General features: G+C 34.0%; 1 protein-coding gene across 2 annotated transcripts in view; it reads left to right on the top strand.

The window, feature by feature from the left end:
* Nucleotides 1–22,803, top strand: part of MAN2A1 (mannosidase alpha class 2A member 1) — a 205,452-nt gene that overhangs the window by 167,487 nt on the left and 15,162 nt on the right. For both annotated transcript variants that reach the window (XM_007486486.3, XM_007486487.3), the window contains 3 exons: nucleotides 8,319–8,460; nucleotides 9,851–9,984; nucleotides 16,503–16,697. In XM_007486486.3, coding sequence (XP_007486548.1) covers nucleotides 8,319–8,460; nucleotides 9,851–9,984; nucleotides 16,503–16,697 — 471 coding nt within the window. The remainder of the gene's footprint in view (nucleotides 1–8,318; nucleotides 8,461–9,850; nucleotides 9,985–16,502; nucleotides 16,698–22,803) is intronic.

Raw genomic sequence — 22,803 nt, 5'->3', positions numbered from 1 at the left:
GGTTCCAATTTTTGTCCACCACAAAAAAGAGCTACTATAAATATTTTTGTATATATACATCTTTTTCCCTTTTCTTCCTTGAGGATAGACCTTGTAGTGGTATTGCTATATCAAAGGATGTGCATAGTTTTATAATTTTTGGATATCGTTCCAAATTGCCTTCCAGAATGGTTGAATTAGTTCACAACCGCACAAGTAGTTTATTAGTGTACCTATTTACATCTTTTCTATCATTTGTCACTTTCCTTTTTTATGATGTATTGTAAATTGAATTTTTAAAAAGTCCTTACCTTCTGTTTTAGAATTAATGTATCAGTTCTAAGGCAGAAGAGTGGTTAGGGTCACACAATGGGAGTTAAGTGATTTACCCGGGGTCATAAAGCTAGGAAGTATCTGAGGCCAGATTTGAACCCAACCTCCTGTCTCTAGGCCTGGCTCTGTATCCAGTGAACCACCTAGCTACCCCCTAAGTTTTTAATAAACAGGTTTTTTTTTAATATTAAAAAAGTTAAACTGTTAAATAGTATTCCTAAAATTAGCCTAAATAGTTATTAGCCTAAATATTATGCCAGATACAAATAGAAAAAGGAAAAAAAATTAACCTCAAATTGCTAATAGTTGAATTAGAACCAAGCCATAAGGCAGCATGATTTCTAACTACATCAGTCAACTGAAACGACTTTCCCAAATTACCAGTGTCTTAATTTCTAAAATAGATGATCTTTTTTCTCAGTCCTTCTTCTTGACTTCTCTGCTACTATCTGACATTGGTCTTCTGGGCTTTTTTTTTTTTTAAACACAAATCTAATCATGTTAATCTTCAATGCATCAAATAATAGAGGCTGCCTATTACTTTGGGGGTGAGGGTGGAAGAAGAATTTATATGTTCTTATATATAACACAATACTATATAATATTGTGAATCTTGAATTTTCTCAGACTTGTGAATGTTAAAAATTTCTCCATTGGGGAATTCTCCATTGGAACAATTCCCTACTGGGAACATTCCCCATTTGAAATGTGAGAACTCTACTTGGATCAGAAATGGGAGGACCTCTACTCCACCTGTACTTAGGACTGCTTTAGGGGAGAAAACTCCTTGCAGAACAATGAAAAGTACTTAAACCCATACTTATAATAAGGGAAAAGTTCTTAAGCTAAGTACCTATAAAGGTCAAGCAACTTGTGAACTTCCAAGGAGCAAAGAGGTGAAAACTTACTCAGAGCTTTCCTGATGTGAATTACTCAGAAGTTTTAGTCTACCCAGAAAAGGTGAGAGCAAGATGTGAATTAAAAAGGTGATAACAAAATGTGAATTCAGAATGGGCTGTCCTTTGGAAAACGTCTACTGTGATTGGTAGATGGAAGAACTTAGGGGAGGTAACATAGGAGAAAACCCGCTATATAAGAAAAAGAATTGATTGGTAGATGGAAGAACTTAGGGGAGGTAACATAGGAGAAAACCCGCTATATGAGAAAAAGAATAGACTGTTGAGAAAAGCTCTTGAGATATACAGGCTCTTGAGAGAGAATCTCTAAGGAGGTTTTTCAAGGGAGGCTGACTCTGGCTGGAACTCCCTCTGGGGAGACTCTGTCACTAGAATCCTTGCTTGAACAGATGTTATGGTGAGTGATAAAAGACTGATCTCTCTCTCTTAAGACTCAGGTCTAGGCCATATTGGGTATATTCATAATTGGGAATATTTCCCAATTTCCTTATATTTGATATATTTCCTATTTCCTTATATTTGATTTAAAACAAGACACTGTAGTGAAAACATATTTTCAGCGGTCACAATTTACTCACCCACTCTTATATCTATCACAATTTAAGTCTTCCACTATTTTAATCACTACAGTTTAAGACCTCAACCATTTTAACTCTTACAGTTTATGGCAGACAACTATTTTAAATATGACATTATATAATAATTGTATAATTATACATATGTGTATGTATAATGTCAGGAGGCCTAGGCTTAAAACTCAGCTCTGCTACTTATTATCCTTGTGACCCTTGAACATTAAAATCAATAAATATTTCCAGTATTTATTAAACATTTTCTGTGTTTTTTGGAACTACACCAAATGCAGGAATACAAATATAAAGGATGAAACAATATATTCTAATGGAAGAGAAAACAAATAAATACAAATTAATAAGCAAAATTATATACAAACAAGTTAAATAAAAAGTAGTTTGGGGAAGAAAGAGAGAATTTTTTCTTCTGATTTCCATTTCCACACTTTTGTTCTATTTGTCCCTTATACCTAGAGTGTTCTTTTCTATCCCTTTGCTTTGTAGACCCCCTTTCTTCCTTTAAGACTGTTAAATTTGTGTGTGTGTGTGTGTGTGTGTGTGTGTGTGTGTGTGTGTATGTATGTGTGTGTGGTTGGACTTGAATAATTAATTGTTGGTCACCAGGGATTTAATTTCTAAATCCCGAAATGAATTACTAAAGTAAATGAAATTTATGGTAGTTTATTTACAATAGAAAGAAAAAATATTAAGGAAGTGAGAAAGGGGTAGAGAGGGAGAGAGAGAGTTCTGGCTTCCTCATAGCCAGGTAGAAATTCTAAGGCCCTAATCAGGGAAAAGAGTTTCAAGATGATGGGCCTTTCTCGGGGGTTTACACCTCCAGAAAGGCAGGGTCACTAAGTCAGCCTTTCACTCACCACAGTGACCATCTAAAAGGAAAGCAGTCTGAGGTCTCCTGCACAAGCTCCTCCAGGGTTGGGTTCCACATCCAAATGCCGAATGTCTGTCTTCCAGTCTCTCCTCTGAGTGACTCTTCACTCCAAGCTCAAGAGACTGATCCTCCAGTTCAACCCTGAGTCAGAGTTCTTCCATCTATCTCGAATCTCCGAATGTCCTCCTCTTTTTAAAGATCTTTTTCTCTTGTATCACCTCTCCTAAATTTCACATTTACCAATCACAGCAGACGCTCTTCTCCAGGACTGCCTACTCTTTAGTTAATACCTTCTTTGGTTAGGTTATACCTTTTTTGGTTATATCACACCTTTTGTAGTTAGTTCTCACCTTTAGTAGTTAGCTTGCACCTTTTTGTGGTTAAAATGGGTAGATCTACTTCAAATACTGAGTTTACACTTTTTGTAGATTAAAATGGGTTGATCTACTTCAAATACTGAGTTTACTACCTTTTGGGGATTAAAATCTAAAAATAGATTCTGGATTACAATTCAATCTTCCCAATAAAGGAAGAGCTAAGTACCTTCGTTGTTTCAATCTGGAGATAGCTAAATACAATCTTCAAGACATAAACACTATCATCAGCATGAGGCCTTCCCTGGTCTTGAATCTAATGTCCTCCTTCCCAAACTACATAGTATTTAATTAGTTTGTAAATACTATAAATATTTGTTGCTCAAGGTCCCAATGGTAATAAGTAACAGAGTTGAGTTTTGAATCTAGACCCTCTTACCCTAAATCCAGTATATTGTTCCTGTACAACTGTAGGAAAAAAAAAGAATTATTTAACACCTGTTCATCTTAATTACTTAGTCAGTTCTTCACTGGGCTACACAAAGGGATGGTCAAACCTTTGCTCTTACCCAGAGTTGTTACATGGTCAAGAAATATAAAATGCTTGTATCATATCAAAATCTATCACTGAGCCTTGTTAACTTGTTCTTTGTTCTGTTCATAAACTTCAGTTTACCCTGAGCCTTAGTACCTTCCAAGATCATCTTTCCTCCTGGTTACTTTCTCTTCTCCTTCCTCCTTTTTCTGCCTCCATTCTTCTTTCCCTTTCTCCTTTTTCTTCTTCTGCTCTGCCTCCCTCCTTTCTTTACCTTGATCCTTCAGGTAATCCATAATCTCTTACTCTTGATTCTGTTCTACTACTTGTGCCTTACCAAACTTCAACTGTGAATTACTCTCACCATCTGCCATAGTCTACCTTTTTTATTCCTGCTCACATGTAAATGGATTGAGGAAGCTGTTCAACTGTGCACTTAGTCCACCCCAAGTTTGTTATATAGCTTCAACTAGGGCATTGCTGCAACATAACAGTCTTTGTAAGTCCTCTAATCTATTCTCTATCCTATCCTATACAGTAACTGTCTAAAACCTCTTTTCAAACTTTCTTCCCTCTCATTGATAATCCAGATATCTCTTTTCCATTCTTGCCAGAATGGAAACCTTACTAGAACCTGGTTAAGGCTTCTCACCTCTTAGTACCCCTAGTATTCTGCTAAAACTATGTTAAGAGACAGTTTGGTTTAGCATAGGGAGTTTTCATCCTACCAGTTCCACACAGCAATGAAATCACAAATTCAGACCTCTTAAAATAAACAAAAAAGAACAGGGTAAATAAAACTTTGACTAAAATGTATAAAGAATATAAGCTCCGCACATTTGGGGACTTATGAAAAGAATGCTATCCACAGCAAGAGAAAGAGCTATGGGAGTAAAAAGGCAGAAGAAAAGCATGATTTATCACTTGGTTATATAGGATTTGGGGTTTGGGTTTTAGAAGATTATTACAAAATGAATAATATGGACATTAGTATCGAGTGATAATACACGTATAACCAGGGAAATTGTTTGTCAGCTCTGGGAGGGAAAGAATATGAATCGTGTAACCATGGGAAAATACTTTAAAATAAGTTTTAAAACATTTTTAAAGTATATTTTGGCCTCTATTTAAGAGGATAGCAAGAAATACACTAGAGAAGTGAAAAGAGCCTGGAAAAATCAGTGATTAAGAAATCTGAAATAAACTCATCCATCTAATTTTTTTTTTTAAACCCTTACCTTCCATCTTGGAGTCAATACTGTGTGTACTGGCTCCAAGACAGAAGAGTGGTATGGGCTAGGCAATGGGGGTCAAGTGACTTGCCCAGGGTCACAGAACTGGGAAGTGTCTGAGGCCAGATTTGAACCTAGGACCTCTCATCTCTAGGCCTGGTTCTCAATCCACTGAGCAACCCAGCTGCCCCCCATCCATCTAATTTTTAAAAGCAGAAAAAGATAGTTAGAAGAGGGTGGAGTCAGGTAGAGGGAGTAGTCCAGGAAAACTATTATCAACTGAGGAAGAAGGGTCACACCAGGAAAAACAATGAAACTCCAGTAAGCCAGCCAGAAGCCAGGAAAGATGGGGAGAAATTAGGGGAATCTGAGAATTCCTGCAAATAGACTTTGCTAAACTGTGCCCTAAAAAGAGTGTCACAAACCAGTGCCATTTCCAATAATCAGGGGCCTGAAGCCAGATCCTGACCACCCTGGCCTTTTAAAATAGAATTAGAGCTAGAACCAATCTTCACAGATCATTAAACTTGAGTCAGGGCCCAATCATGCAGTTTTCAGAACACTGGGAGGCACAGCAAGAGATATAGCCAACTTAGCACTTGAGTGCTACCCAGGGTGTTAAGTGTTTGGAAGTATTACATAGGAAGCTTGAAACTAGCATAATATCCAACATCTCACTGGGGCTTCTCAAAGAGAAAGAATCGAGTTGAATCCTGTATCCCCATTGTATCAGCAGAAGACTTAAAACAGAATCCAGGGGATGAGGAAAAGGGTGGAACCCCATATCAGCTACCCTACCAAGATTAGCAGTGGTAGTTATATCCAGATCACAAAGGGGAAATAAGACCAAGCCTCACTTATTCAAGTGTGTTGGAGGAGACAGACTAGAGCACAAAATCTAAGACAGAAAATGTGAGTAAATAGAAAAAAAGAGAGCAAACAATGATTATTGGTAAGAGGAGTTCAAAAATAAACCTCCTCCCCCAAACAAAAAGTGTAACATCTCTGCAACTATTAAGAAAAAATGTTGTAAAAAAATTAATTTGAATATAAAAGTTGTTGAAAAAAGGAAGCAAATAAAAGTGAATGAGTTAAAAAGAAAAAAATGAAAGAAGAAATAACTTGCAAAAGTTGGAAAACCTCACCTTAGTAGTATAAGACTCTGGAAAACAATGAAGCAAACAGAACTTAATGACTAGATATGGTAAAAAAAATTAGGACAAAATCAAAAGATTAAAAAATAGAAAAAAATTAGCATCTATTATCAAAAACAACGTATCTAGTAAATGTCAAAAAAAATGTTATCCAACTTTCTGAAAACTATAATCAATCAAAAATCCAGAAGCCATAATAAAACTTAACTGAAGACACAGAGAAAATTAAAAGAATCTACTGATCACATCCTGAAAGAATCACCAAACTAAACCAAGCCAAGAATGTCAGTGCCAAAATCCAGGACTTCCAAAAGTAGTCGGGTTTGAGAACTGATAGATGCAATTTGGACTATTGTAATCTAAATTGGAAGACAGATTTGAGTGACACTAGAGTGTTTTGAAAAAGACTCAGACAGCCTGAGAGGAAGGATATACATGAGTTGAAGAGCAGTAGCCCTGGGAGAAAGAACGTCTTTACTGCATGCTTGAATCAACATAGCTGAAAAGGAGCAGAGGTGTAGAGGCAATGAAAGAGAAGATAGTTCAACTTAAGTAGAGATGGGAGAAACAGAGGTGATTGCCTTATATATAATGAAATCTAGGGTCATCTAGTAAGGCTTGTATCATACACTTAGTTTGTGTTTAAGACAGGGAATAACCATTCTAAAGATATGCACAAAATTAAATTAAGATATAGCAATAAACCTTTGTCTTAATCTTAGAATTCTTCCTAACATGGGGCTCTGAAGTGTTAGGATTATGTCAGTAGTTTTGCTGGTGAAATAAAAACCTTAAAAAAACAACAATGAGGGATGAAAGGCACCCAAGTCCTATATTATATGGTTATCTGTTATAATGAGTATATATTCTATCTCCTTGGGAGAATAAGCTAGGTTAGGGCAGGTACTATTCTGCTTTTGTTCACCTAGCTTTATATATTAGGTGCTTAACAAATATTTGTTAAAGGGGCAGCCAGTTGGTTCTGTGAATTGAGAGCCAGGCCTATAGTCAGAATATCCTAGGTTCAAATCTGGCCTCAGACATTTCCTAGCTGTGTGACCCTGGGCAAGTCACAATCCCCCATTGCTTAGCCCTTACCACTCTTCTGCCTTAAAACCAATACATAGAATTGATTGAAAGATAAGGGTTATTTTAAAAAATGAAATATTTATCAAATTTATTTACCAATATTGAAGCAAATGAATTGCACTTGGTATTCAAGAGGCCAGTAGTTTGTTAACAGAATTATTCATGGTTTGGTTATGAGAGATATTAGACATCTAGTTCAAAGCTCTCGTTTTATTGATGAGAAAACTGAGTCAGAGAAGCTAAGTGATTTGCCCAGGATTAAATAGATAGATAGATAGAAATAGAGTTTATATTTAAAGCCAGGACTTCTGACTTTAATATGGAGATTACATGGTATAATTAAAATTTCACTGGAATAAATGTTATTTGTCCTGGTTTCTACTCCTAGAAACCACTTGTTGACTATATGAGACCTTGGGAGAATTACTTCCTGATTTTAGGCCTTAATAACCTTGCCAATAGAGTGAGTTTGGATAGAATGGCCTCTGGAGTATCTTATATAATTTTAGCATTTTCTGACTTAAAGAATTTAATTCAGGCTTAGCCTGGGGTTGTGTTTAGAATAGTGTCATGGGTTCAGTTTCTCTACATTAAATAAATTGAGAAACTGTCCAGCCAGAAGCAACGTAGCATATTGAATGAATTATCCTGCCTTGAAATAAAAGAGAATGAGTTTTAAAGAGTTATTTAGGTACAAATATCCTTTTGATTCTAATTAACTATAGTAGTTATTTGTTAGTTATATGTTTTAAAAATCACAATTTAAATAAAAACAGCAAACATTTTCACATGCCTATTACAACAATTGATATAATAAGGAAACCAACCCAAAGTAAATAAGAATTTTTTTAAGTAATATAATATATACTTTGTATTTGGATACATAGCTATTCTATTTGGTATACATTGTAAGTATAATATTGGCTTAGATAATAAAAGATTATCTAATTCCATTATAATTTATTTTATGCAGTTAAGGTTCTAAAAGTCTTTTGTAAATATCACCGTTTCTTTCTAATCTTACAATTTTTAGAAACTGGGAATATTTTCTTACTCTTATTGTTCATCTACCTTTATCACAAATTTTATATCAGTAGTTTTTAAAGGCCTTTGGATTAGAAATGAAAAAAAAAATTCTAGAAACTAGAGATGTACTGTTTCTCTGTGAAACAAAAATGTTCACTCTATGACCTTAGAGAAGTCTAAATAGGCATGGATTCTATATATTCATCATAGTTTTTATGAAGACATCTTGATTTCTATAAGATTTATATGTGAATATTAAAAATATCTTTTTGTAACAGATTCAGCCTAGACTGACAATGAGCAAATTGCCTCTTCAAGCAAATGTGTACCCAATGACAACAATGGCTTATATCCAAGATGATGGGTTTCGTTTGACACTTCTTTCTGCCCAATCTTTAGGTGTTGCAAGTTTAAAAAATGGTATGTACTCTTTTTTCACTCTTAAGTTTTTTAAAAGTCCAAGTATGTAATATTATTCTTGGTAAAAGCTCTATTATTCTGAACTCCAGCATCAGGAACATTTCTTTTATAGAGAGCCACAGAGGAAAAAAGTAAAGTATTTAATTTTATTTTTTGAGAGAGAAATAGGGAGGGAATGAGGAAGGAACCATTTAGTAATTCTGTATTTTGGCTACTTAAAAATGAATGGAAGGGATGGGGGCAGCAGGGTGGCTCAGTGGATTTAGAGTTAGGCCCAGAGACAGGAGGTCCTGGGTTCAAATCTGGCTTCAGACACTTCCTAGCTGTGTGATCCTGGGCAAGCCACTTGACCCCCATTGCCTAGCCCTTACCATTCTTCTGCCTTGGAACCAATACATAGTATTGATTCCAAGATGGAAGGTAGGGGTTTAAAAATAATTGAATGGAGGATGGAAAGGAAGAATAATATGAGTATAGAAGAAAAAGATGAAGGAAGGGAGAAAAAAGATATAAATAGAGCAAATGTGAGAGGAAGAAAAGAAAGGAGTTGAAAATCATTGTCTGACTAACCCCTTCATTTTATAGAGAGAATAAGGCCATACTAAAAATACTGGAAATAGTGAGAATCCAAAACCATGTTCAATATGTCCTCTGTCCAACCCCTCCCACCCCCATTAATCTTGACTTTATTTTTCCTTCCTGTACAATAACATGGTGGCCTTGTTGTGTTTACCTCTCCTTTCCCTTCTTCTTTTCCACTAATAGTCAGTATGGATTTAGGGGTTATGATTTCTGCTACCTGTAGCTGTCCAATGCCTAGTACTCTTATAAGAATAGGCCTAGTAGTCTTGAGACCACCATGACACTCTCTCCATAAGGAGTGCCTGTAGCTTATAGAATCTGTGCATGGAAAAGTACTGGTAATATATATATATATATATATATATTTTTTTTTTTAAGTTTAGTGCATCTTTGTATCCAAAAATAATATATTTCTACCAATAGCTAGAATATAGGATTTTGGATTTGCAGTGTGAATTATATATTCATCTTACCCTCATAATAACTCTATGAGAAAGATGCTGTATTATCCACATATTAAACACAAGGAAACAAACAGATATGTTAATGACTTGTTTAGGGACACAGAGCTTAGTGTCTTAAATAGGATTTGAACTCTGCTCTATTCCATTTGGGTTGCCACTAGGTGGCAATATATATTCAGTTTAATTCTTGATTTGTCATTATTTCCTATAGATGACTCCCACCCGCCCACCCACAACCTCCCCCCATAAAGCTGTTGTACCTTAGTAAATAAAAGTAAGCATAAATATGGATTAATCCATCATAGCATTCATTATAAACTGCCACTTCATTGTTTCTTTTTCAGGACAGATTGAAGTCATCATGGATCGGAGACTCATGCAAGATGATTATCGTGGCCTTGGGCAAGGTGTTCAAGATAACAAGATTACAGCTAATTTATTTCGAATTCTTTTAGAAAAAAGAAATGGAGATAACATGGTAGGAAGAATTATGTGGCATTTTTGGATGGTTTTTCCTCCTAAATCATAATTTTGTTTCTTTCATGAAAAGCTTGCAAACCTTAAATTTTAAGATTTTCTTAAAATTATTTTTTTGCATTTATATATGAAATATAGTGTTATCACCACATGATTGTCTCAGTAAATGCAGAAAAAATCTTTAACAAAGCACAACACTTTTGTGCTAAAAATTATACAAAGTATAGGCATAGAAGGATATTTTTTGCAATATTAAAAGCATCTATCTAGAAACAAAGCCAGTAATAATATTCAATGGGTACACACTAAAACCTTTTCCAATAAATATAGAGTGAATTAAAGATGCCACGCTCTACTATTATATGATACAGTTCTGGAAATGCTAAGATAAAGACATTAAAAACACAAAGATAGGTAAAGAGGAAATAAAACTATTCATTTATTGATATGTTGGTAGACTTGAATAATCCTTGACAATCAACAGATACTAATTTAAAATAGATAGATCCAGCAAAGTTGCAGACTATAAAATAAATCCTCAAAAGGCAATATCATTTTTATATAGCAGTAATAAAACCCAAAAAGCAACAATAAGGAAATCTCATTCCCAATAGCTACAAAATGCATAAAATATCTGGAAATCAGAATACCAAAGCTCATAAAAGATTTGTATAGGTTCAGTTACAACGTGCCATTTTTAAGAAGTAAAAGAAATCTTAAGTAGATGCAGTTTATTTCAGTGTTTCCAGCAAGGCTATTTGGCAGTATAATAAAAAGGATGATACTATCAAAATTGTTATACTTTTTTAATACTATACCAATCAAATTACCTGGGGGAAACTTTATGAGGTTTAATAATTTAATGAAATGATAACAAAATTCATTTAGTTAAACAAAAGGTCTAGATTACCAAAGAAAGTGATTAAAAAAAAAGTAGAGATAAAAGGGAAATAACAACACTTTAAGACCTTAGACTATAAATTGGTACTCAGTAGACCTATCTGTTATTAGTTAAAAAATAGAAACATAGCTCATTGAAGCAAAACTAGACATTGAGAATCAGAAGTAATAGAATTCAGCCACTTTAAAAAACCTCAGAAACCACTCAAGAACTCAGTGTTTGATAAACTAGAAAACAGGAAAAAAACTCAAACCTACTCTGGCAGAAATTGGGCTGAGAACAGCACTTTCCACAATATCCTATAGTATATTCTAAATTGATAATGCAGACTTAATATAAAAGATTCTACTATTAAATAATTAGAAAAAGAAAAGATCATATGCCTCTCACAGCCATAAGTAGATGTATTTTTAAGCAAACAAGAGATAGAGGCATTTTGAAAAGTAAAAATCAATAACTTGGAATGCTTGGAACTGAACAGCTTCTGTACAATCAATATTAATACATCTACATAAGACAGCGATCAAATGGGAAAATCTTTGTATCAAATTCCTTTGATAAGAGTTTGGCATCCAAGATATCTTAGCAATAAATACATGGTCACAGGATGTAAACAAATAGTTCTCAAAAGAATTGTAAAATATTTAAAACCACATGACAGAATGCTCAAATCATTAGTAATAAAAGAAATAGAAATCATAACACTTTGAGGTTTAATCTCATACCCTTCGATTTGTAAAAAAAAAAATGGCATTTGGGGGCAGCTGGGTGGTTCAGTGGATTGAGAGCCAGGCCCAGAGATAGGAGGTCCTGGGTTCAAATTTGACCTCAGTCACTTCCTAGCTCTGTGACCCTGAGCAAGTCACTTAACCCCCATTGCCTAGCCCTCACTTCTCTTCTGCCTTGGGACCAATACACAGTATTGATTCTAAGATGGAAGGTAAGGGTTTAAAGAAAAACGGGAATCATCAATAGTGGAGGGATTTTGGAATGATAGGCACACTAATGCATTGTTGATGGGAGTTGTGAAATGAAGCAGCTATTTTGGAAAGCAGTTTGACATTATGCAAATAAAGTGACTTAAATGTCCATACATTTTGAACAAGGAGTTTCCATTACCAGTCTTATAGCTTAAGGAAGTCATTAATAAGGGGGGAAAAAATCCCCATAGAGTCCAAAATATTTTAGCAGCAGTTTTTGTGAAATCTAAGAATTGGAAACAAAGTAGAGGCCCATCAGTGGGGAAATTACTTCATAAATTGTGTTACATGAATATAATAGGATATTACTGTGCAAGAAGAAACGATGTCTGTGATGAATACAGAGAACCATGGCAGGATTTATATGAGCTGAGGCAGATATTGCTTCAATATGTTGATCATTTTTACTGATATATTTTCATCTCTAAAAAATAATATTTTTATAGGACAGCTTTCTTGAATGTTCAGGGAGCAAGATTCTTGAAATAATTATGGTTATATAAGAAGCAGAATTTTAAGTAAAACTTAATCTCAGATGTTGTTCTAAACATATATTAAATTGCTTGGAGACATAAGGGGGAAATGGGGTGTTCTACTTTTAAGGATCAGAGGATCAAGAGTTGAACTTTAGAGGTCACAGTCCTCTGATTCCATCGAATAAAAAAATAAATTAAATATCTTAACTGTACATTTATATTGAATCTACACTTTAATATCTTTGTCATCGATGTATAGCATTTTCATTTCATTCATTTTTTTCCTTCCTATTCCTGTAACTTCCAGTTATCACTACGTGAGAGAAAGACAGAGAGCTGTATACTCTATCCAAATTTGTTTAATTAAATGAAAGAAATGGGAATAGTTGTTTAAAATCTAAGCCTCCTACCAGCATTTATATTCATTTAGGGGAAATATTTTAAGATTTATCTGAGTATAAATTTTTTTTAAAGTGCCTAGTTAAATTTATTCAGGTTGATTACAATCGGGAGCATTTATTTGTACACTTAGTCTAGAAGCAGAAGAATCTAGCAGCCTGTATTCATAGTCTTAAACATCTAGCATCATCCACACAATTCACCATGCTATATCTTATTTAATTCACTTACTTTAAGAGTATTTGATTTTAGCCAGTTTTAGTTTAATCAGTTTCAAAATTTGGGAAACATCATGAAACCAAATAAATTTGTTTCCCCTAGGAATGTTTTTAGAGATGAGGAGATGGCTTTTTGTATTGCTGTTCTAGTAAGACAGGTTTTCAAGTACCAATATGAGAAGTGCTTAAATGTGTTATTATGGTCTCTCTGTCTCTTTTTTTTTTTAAAGAAAATTCTTATTATTCTGACCTAGATTTGAGATCTTGTAAACTTAACATCTTCGGCCCACTAATGAATCAGTCTGATACTGTTTGAGGAAATACATAGCATTATAGAAAGATAACTACTTCAGATAGGAGCATCTGGGTTCAAGTTTCACTTTTGGCACATACCACCACTGGACAAGTTACTTACCCTTGGTGCCTCATGCAAATCTTGGGCTATAATGAGTTGCAGAGCAAGTGCTGATTTTCATTAGCAGATAGTTTTTATCAGAGTTCCTCATCACAGACCTTTTGAAAATATGTGTTTGAGATTCCTAATTTTTTTGAGTTTGCAATTGTCTCTAGTTTAATTAAAGACCATATAAAAGGAAAGAGAATATTTGCAAGTAGCTTTTAAAAGGTCTAGAATTTCAAGGCATAATTTGTTAATTTATTTCAACTTCCCATTTTTGCCTTGTAATTTTGTTGACATGACTACAGTAGACCACCAGCCGAAAGTATGATACTTTCTGATTGCATTAGATGATGAATCTAAAGGTGGAGTGACCTGAGAGAGCATCTAGTCTCCCTCATTTTACAAATTGAGAAAAATGAGACCTAGGTCTTAACTCAAAATTAATTGACTTGCCTGAAATTACACAGGCTTTGCCAAAGGTGAGCTTTGATCCCAAGCCCACTAACTAGTTAAACTTCATTCTTTCAAATGTTAATTTCACATACTTCAGATTACATATGCATCTTCACCTACTAGGGAGTTAAAAAAATGCTCAGTGTACTTTTTGTATATCTTGTACTGAGATACTGCTTGAATTTTCATTTGACACCTATGTTATTAATGCTCAGTTTCACAGAAGAATTCAGTGCTGGAATATTAATGATTTTTTTCTGGTAATGAGAGATCTGTTTAAATTTTTGTTTCAAACATAGCTGGTAACTAAGGCATGTCTTTTTGATTAGATTCAATTAGCTCAATTAGCTTAAATTTGATTTAAAGACAGTTGATGAAACATCTATATTTATTCTAACTTAACATTTCTGAATTGTGTAGTATTATATCCTCAAATCTGGTAAGAAATGATGCTGTTTAGTATTTTTGTTTTTGAGCATATACACATATGCATATATTTATATTTCAGTATAGAAATAATAGCAATACTTGACACAATAACACCACATAAACATGAATGTAAAACCATTTTTTGCTACTGAAGACAAAATAAAAGAACAGGAGGAAATATTTTGACAATAAAAAAAAGATGTTTTAAATATATCTTTTGTTTTATATTGGAAATACATAGGTATTCTATCTCTTCAGTGCATACTGAATCTCCAAAGTATGGTTTTTGCTATGTAAACAATTTTGGATGGATTCACATGAAGTTACAATCTACTTATGTATGACAAAAAATCATGAGAAAGTGATAGAATCATTGCTTTTAAGAAAATCGATCTGTGATATGTTATGTAGTACCATATCTAAAATCCCAAACTACACATTCCAGGAATTTTAAAATATCTAATATAATAGGATAAAATGTCCGTTGAAGTAATGAAAGTATCTCCAACACATCTTTCATAGCCCTATCAAACTGATAGTCTGTATCACAGTTAACTCCCCTCCAGAACTTTTTCAAACAGACCCAGATCACCAGACCAAATATTAAAGGGAAACTCCAAGAAACGTCACAATGAATCATTTTCCAAACCCAGGTTAGCTGAGGAATACAGAAAGCTCTGTGGACACTGAAAAACAGGGTCTGTGCAGATATTCTGAGTTAAGCACTCCAGTTACACTGATGCAAAAGGAGGTCCCAGATCTATACCAGGACACTAAGTACATGAATAAGTACTAACTAGAAACTTTGTCACCAATTACCCAGCTTCAGGTCATATATGACCAAAGCTTGACTTTATGGGTAGTGGCTATAAGCTCTAGGAAAAGAGAGCAGAGTGGTTAAAAAAAAGTATAAAAAGAGTTCAAAAGTTAGTAGTAGAAATGTGGCTTAGATCCTCAGAAGCATAGCAGGCTCTCACTCCCAGCTTCTAACACAATTTGAAGCTTTCAAAGAATAGCCAATACATGAATCCCATACCAAAGGAGAGCCAGCAGTTCTGTCACTGAACCAATAGAGTTTCCCAGCTGTTGGATAGTGTCTGAGTCCAGTAGCAGTCTACTCTTGGAAAGACCTAAACCTGGCCATAAACTTAAAAAGCTCAAATCAGCATTCATATGTTAACATTCATCAGCCCATTTTGGAAGCTAGTCTGAGCCACCCCAGAGATCCTAGAATAACATATTCAATACCCCAAGAAAGCAATAACAGGACCTTACCTACAGAAGTGCAAATTCAAAGTCAGAAAGTAAGCTGCAAAAACGAGCAAGCAAAAAATAATCTTGTCATAAAAAGCTATTGTGACAGGAACATGCAAGATAGAAACCAAGTAGAAACATATACAAGCAAAACCGTCTACAGAAGAACATCTACAAATGAAAACATTTATAAGCAGAAACCCAAAGGGGGGAAAAAAGTTGGCTCAAAATTCAGTTAGAATTCTCAGAGAAAATGAACATTTTCTAAAAAACCTTTAAAGTGACTTAAATATTTTAGAAGTGAAATGAGAATTCTAGAGGAAAAAATGGAAAAGAAATGAACATCATGGAAGAATTAGAAAGAAAATTAACAGCTCGATACAAGAAGTGTACCAAAAAAGGAGAATAGTACCAAATAGTACCAATGATTCCATGAGACAAAAAGAAAAGGGAAAAGACTAAAGAAAATTGAAAGAACCCAAAACAATTAATGAAAAACAGAGAAATTGCGGGATATGTTGTTAAGGTTTCCACTTATAAACCATTTTTTAAAGAGTTTGAAGTATTCTTTTTTTGCATGTTGATGAAAACTCAGTTGTTATTTTTATTATATTGACTAAAAGCTAAATTTAATAGAATAAACTGTGACTTTAGAATGATTCAGTAAAAAAACACTTAACTTTCCCATCGAACTTTGAGTTATGGGACCTAAATTCAAACTTAAGCTATGCCATTTACTAAATTTGTGTTCTTGGGCTAGTCATGTATCCTCCTTGAGCCCCAATTTCCTTGTCTGTAAAATGAAAAGGATTTAACTAAATGGCCTCCTTGATTCCTTCCAACTCTTAAGTCTTATTTCTTTTGAAGTTTTGATATGCTATTTTTTACAAAAGATCATAAATATAAAAATGAAAAGTGTAATTATAAGATATATGGCACTGTATCTAATATGTAGAAATGAAAGTATTTCAAATTTCTAAGTAATTTTATTTTTTTGTTTTTCTAATAGAAAGAAGAAACAAAGTCAGTCAGTTATCCTTCATTTCTTAGCCACATAACTTCTTCTTTCTTAAATCATCAAGTCATTACAATGACTGTAAATCCAGACATAAATATTCCTCACCTCCTGAATGAATTTTCTCCACTTGTATCATCCATGCCTTGTGACATTCATCTAGTTAATCTAAGGACAATACAAGCAAAGGTATGTTAATAATATATGTCTTTAAAGGTCAACTATATTATTGTGTTGGGGAATGGATCATAAATGTTTTAAAAGTTAAAATGTACATGATTTCTTTAAGAAATAATAATAACGATGATGATGATATTTATAGCTAACATTCATTTAGAGCTTTTAGGCTTTAAAAGACAAATTTTATTTGTTGTGAGGGGGATGTATCATAAATCATAAAGATTTTTGTATAACTCTTATTCAAGAAATAATGATAGTAATAATCATAGCAAACATTTATATAGAGCTTTAAGACTTGCCCCATCATTTATACATATTATCACATTGAATCTCAGTATTGTAGGTGCTATTATTCATTTTACAAATGAGGAAACTGAAGATGTGAGAGAGATTAATTTGCCCACAGCTATTGCTCCTTTCTTAGGGCATTGAATGTGTTATGTTTGACCAGAGGTCAAACAACTATTTTATATTTGAATCAGTATTTAGACTCAAGTGTTCCAGAGTCCAAACTGTCTCTCATTGAGCAGCAGAGGTTATTCTCACCTTTTGGTATATTGAATTCATCTCATTAGATACTATTCCTAGAAAGTCAGAGAAATGCACAATTTGTTTCTTTCTTTTATTATTTAATTTCCCTTCAGAAAGTAACCAGAAGGCAATGATACATCAAATATAAATAATATTAAAGTATGTTAGAGAAGAAAAAAAGGAAGCTCATAATTAATGTATGCCTTTAAAGCATGATATTCATAACTTATTAAGAATGTTTTTGAATAAATTCTAGCAATAATTATTTCTGTTTTTAAGGATGGAGAATTTTTCTATTGAAAAGAATGAGGAGGGACAAAAAGGAATACACCTTTTCAGCATTACATGGCACATTCAAAAAATAGATCATACACTAGGTCACAGAAACATGGCACTCAAATGCAGAAAAGCAGAAATAATAAATGCAGACTTTTTAGATCACAAGGCAATAAAAATATTGATTGGTAAGGGTACATGGAGAGCCAAATCAAAAATTAATTGGAAATTAAATAATATGATACTCCAAAATTGGTTAGTTAGAGAAGAAATCATAGAAACAACTAATAATTTCATTGAGGAAAATGACAACGGCGAGACACCCTTTCAAACCTTATGGGATGCAGCCAAGGCAGTACTTAGAGGAAAATTCATATCCCTGAGCGCATATATTAACAAATTAGAGAGGACAGAGATCAAGGAATTGGAAATGCAAATCAAAAAACTTGAGAACGAACAAATTAAACCCCCCCAGAAGAAAACCAAACTAGAGATCCTAAAAATTAAGGGAGAAATTAATAAAATAGAAAGTGACAGAACTATTGAGCTAATAAACAAGACTAGAAGCTGGTACTTTGAAAAAACAGACAAAATAGACAAAGTACTAGTCAATCTAATTAAAAAAAGGAAAGAAGAAAGGCAAATTAACAGCATCAAGGATGAAAAGGGGGATCTCACCTCCAATGAAGAGGAAATTAAGGCAATCATTAAAAACTACTTTGTCCAACTATATGGCAATAAATATACCAACCTAGGTGATATGGATGAATATTTATAAAAATATAAATTGCCTAGACTAACAGAAGAAGAAATAGATTTCTTAAATAATCCCATATCAGAAAAAGAAATCCAATAGGCCATCAAAGAACTTCCTAAGAAAAAATCCCCAGGGCCTGATGGATTCACCAGTGAATTCTATCAAACATTCAAAGAACAGCTAACTCCAATACTATACAAACTATTTGATATAATAAGCAAAGAGGGAGTTCTACCAAACTCCTTTTATGATACAAACCTGGTACTAATTCCAAATCCTGGCAGGCCAAAAACAGAGAAAGAAAATTATAGACCAATCTCCCTAATGAATATAGATGCAAAAATCTTAAATAGGATACTAGCAAAAAGACTCCAGCAAGTGATCAGAAGGGTCATCCACCATGATCAAGTAGGATTTATACCAGGGATGCAGGACTGGTTCAATATTAGGAAAACTGTCCACATAATTGACCACATCAACAAGCAAACCAACAAGAACCACATGATTATCTCAATAGATGCAGAAAAAGCCTTTGATAAAATACAACACCCATTCCTACTAAAAACACTAGAAAGCATAGGAATAGAAAGGTCGTTCCTAAAAATAATAAACAGTATATATCTGAAACCTATATCTATCAACTAATATCATCTGCAATGGGGATAAACTAAATCCATTCCCATTAAGATCAGGAGTGAAACAAGGATGCCCATTATCACCTTTATTATTTGACATTGTATTAGAAACACTAGCAGTAGCAATTAGAGAAGAAAAAGAAATTGAAGGCATTAAATAGGCAAGGAGAAGACCAAATTATCGCTCTTTGCAGATGACATGATAGTCTACTTAAAGAATCCTAGAGATTCAACCAAAAAGCTAATCGAAATAATCAACAACTTTAGCAAAGTTGCAGGATACAAAATAAACCCACATAAGTCATCAGCATTTCTATATAATTCCAAAACAGCTCAGCAGCAAGAACTAGAAAGAGAAATCCCATTCAAAATCACATTAGACAAAATAAGATACCTAGGAATCTATCTCCTGAGACAAACACAGGAACTATATGAAGACAACTACAAAACAGTTTCCACACAACTAAAACTAGACTTGAACAATTGGAAGAACATTAACTGCTCATGGGTAGGACGAGCCAATATAATAAAAATGACCATCCTACCCAAACTCATCTATCTATTTAGTGCCATACCCATGGAACTTCCAAAAATTTTTTTTACTGATTTAGAAAAAACCATAGCAGAGTTCATTTGGAAGAACAAAAGATCAAGGATATCCAGGCAAATAATGAAAAAAAAAATACAAAGGAAGGGGGCCTTGCAGTCCCAGATCTCAGACTATATTATAAAGCAGAGGTCATCAAAACAATTTGGTACTGGCTAAGAGACAGAAAGGAAGATCAGTGGAATAGACTGGGGGCAAGCGACCTCAGCAAGACAGTATATGACAAACCCAAAGATCCCAGCTTTCGGGACAAAAATCCACTATTTCATAAAAACTGCTGGGAAAATTGGAAGACAGTGTGGGAAAGATTAGGTTTAGATCAACACCTCACACCCTACACCAAGATAAATTCAAAATGGGTGAATGACTTGAACATAAAGAAGGAAACTATAAGAAAATTGGGCAAACACAGAATAGCATACATGTCAGACCTTTGGGAAGGGAAAGACTTCAAAACCGAGCAAGACTTAGAAAGAGTTACAAAATGCAAAATCAATAATCTGGAATACATCAAATTAAAAAGGTTTTGTACAAACAAAACCAATGTAACCAAAATCAGAAGGGTAGCAACAAATTGGGAAACAATCTTCATAAAAACCTCTGAAAAAGGTTTAATTACTCAGATTTACAAAGAACTAAATTTCTCCAATTGATAAATGGGCAAGGGACATGAACAGGCAGTTCTCAGCCAAAGAAATCAAAACTATTAATAAGTACATGAGAAAGTGCTCTACATCTCTTATAATCAGAGAGATGCAAATCAAAACAACTCTGAGGTATCACCTCACACCTAGCAGATTGGCTAACATGACAGCTATGGAAAGTAATGAATGCTGGAGGGGATGTGGCAAAGTAGGGACACTAATTCATTGCTGGTGGAGTTGTGAATTGATCCAGCCATTCTGGAGCGCAATTTGGAACTATGCCCAAAGGGTGATAAAAGACTGTCTGCCCTTTGATCCAGCTATAGCACTGCTGGGTTTGTACCCCAAAGAGATAATAAGGAAAAAGACTTGTACAAGAATATTCATAACTGCGCTCTTTGTGGTGGCCAAAAATTGGGAAATGAGGGGATGCCCTTCAATTGGGGAATGGCTGAACAAACTGTAGTATATGTTGGTGATGGAATACTATTGTGCTAAAAGGAATAATAAAGTAGAGGAATTCCATGGAGACTGGAACAACCTCCAGGAAGTGATGCAGAGCAAAAGGAGCAGAACCAGGAAAACATTGTATACAGAGACTGATACACTGTGGTACAATCGAAGGTGATGGACTTCTCCATTAGTGTCAATGCAATGTCCCTGAACAATCTGCAGGGATCTAAAAAATACTATCCACAAGCAGAGGATAAACTGTGGGGGTAAAAACACTGATGAAAAGCAAACTGCTTGACTCCAGGGGTTGAGGGGACATGACTGAGGAGAGACTCTAAATGAACACTCTAATGCAAATACCAACAACAGGGAAATGGGTTCGAGTCAAGAACACATGTGGAATCGTGTGTCGGCTATGGGAGAGGGAAAGGTGGTGGTGGGGGGGGGCGGGGAGGAAAAGAAAATGATCTTTGTTTCCAGTGAATAATGTTTGGAGATGACCAAATAAAATAATGTTTATAATTAAAAAGAATAAATAAGTTGGAGAGCAAAAAAAAAACATTAAAAAAAAAGAATGAGGAGTTAGTGTTTTAATCCCAATCCTAAATAAGTAGAGAAGTACTTGGAATTGGTTTGGTATATGCTTAGAAGGACATAAGAGATTAGCCTGGACCTTTTAATATTTATATTTTCACTATTGACTGAAACGGGGAGACTAAAACATATTAAATTTAAGAAAAATGTTAATATTAAGAAGTAGGAGATATTTAAGATGGCAGTTTTAAATTATTTGGTATTTAGGAAAGTGGCCATAAAGTAGAAAATAAAAATTGATAAGGGATAAGGACAAGTATCAGGATTAATGACTTTACATACAAATTATAGGACTGAATTTTCAATATAATTAAATGACTGAATATTGCAGATACAATCATACCCAGGATTCAACTTTTTGTGAGCCTTAGGAAATTTTTTATTTTCCTTCCAGCATTTGAAAATCAAGCCCCTTGTGTTTTTTTTAATTTGTGCTTTAAGGCACGATTAAAACATAGTTCATTAAAAAAAATAAACACCTGTATGTCATAAGGAGCCCTATTTTCTGGAATTTAAAATACAAATTTTGAAAAGAAAAGATCATTACTGAGTCTTAGAAAAATCTTAGATTTTAGAAATGTCTAACTCTTGTACTTCGAGATCTCTTGATGAAAAGATTCCTACCCTCAATACATGAGGGACTCTTCTCTTTTTCCCCTCTATTCTCTTGATAACCTCAGCTTCCAGGATGAGTATATCCAGCCCTTTTATCTTCTCTGAGTTTCAGAAGAGAGCTTTCACTTTAGTAGTCTATGATTCAGTATCATAGAGATAAGGAGAAAAAGAATTAAGCATTTTCTAACTATTAAGGAATAAATGCAGAGAGAGCATCAGGGGTAGGGAGGATCTCTGCTGGTGAAAATGAGTACATTTTTTTTTCTCATCTTCTCAGCCAGCCTGCCTGGTTTCCTGTACTAGCACCTGCAGCAATTATATTATTATATTATATTATAGCAAGGTGACCCTGATGGGTCTATTGATATGATTCTTAAGAACAAAATATATAATTAACTCCTTGTTACCTTTCCCATTTACCTGTCCTGTACTATAGAGAAATAAAGTCTTTGAATTTCACTGATGTTGACTATAGGTGACTCAAGTAAGTTGTTAGATGGTCAGATCTAGCTTTAACATTATAGGATCATTATAATAATATATAATTATATTTATATAATTTTATATATATTTATATAATTATATAATACATATATAATTATGATAATATAAGGTATGAAAAGCACTTCATAAACTTTAAACCAGTATATAAATGTGTGCTTTTATTATTGGTCAACTTAAGGAAAGGCTCATCCTCATAATATAAGAATCAGAAGTTGGAGTTAGTAGAATTAAGGCTCTGCTTTGGCTCTTTTTTAAAAATTATTTGTACTGATGTCTTTTGGTTTTACATCATCTACATTTCTCAGCGTATTGTCCCTCCCTTTCCATATAGATATCCTTTAAATCAATCAATAAATAAATTAATAAGTGTAGGAGAGCACATTTTTAAAATCTGACATTATAGCACAGGGTTCCACACCTAAGAGAGTAGGAGTGGAATCTCTCAATCAAATGCTGTGGACATTTTAGTCACTTGTTGAAATAGGCAAATAAACTGGAT

This window comes from Monodelphis domestica, chromosome 3 (assembly GCF_027887165.1).
Source record: "Monodelphis domestica isolate mMonDom1 chromosome 3, mMonDom1.pri, whole genome shotgun sequence".
Lineage (NCBI taxonomy): Eukaryota > Metazoa > Chordata > Mammalia > Didelphimorphia > Didelphidae > Monodelphis > Monodelphis domestica.
The sequence above is the reverse complement of the archived record's forward strand: the minus strand, read 5'-3'. Positions and strand labels throughout refer to the sequence as shown.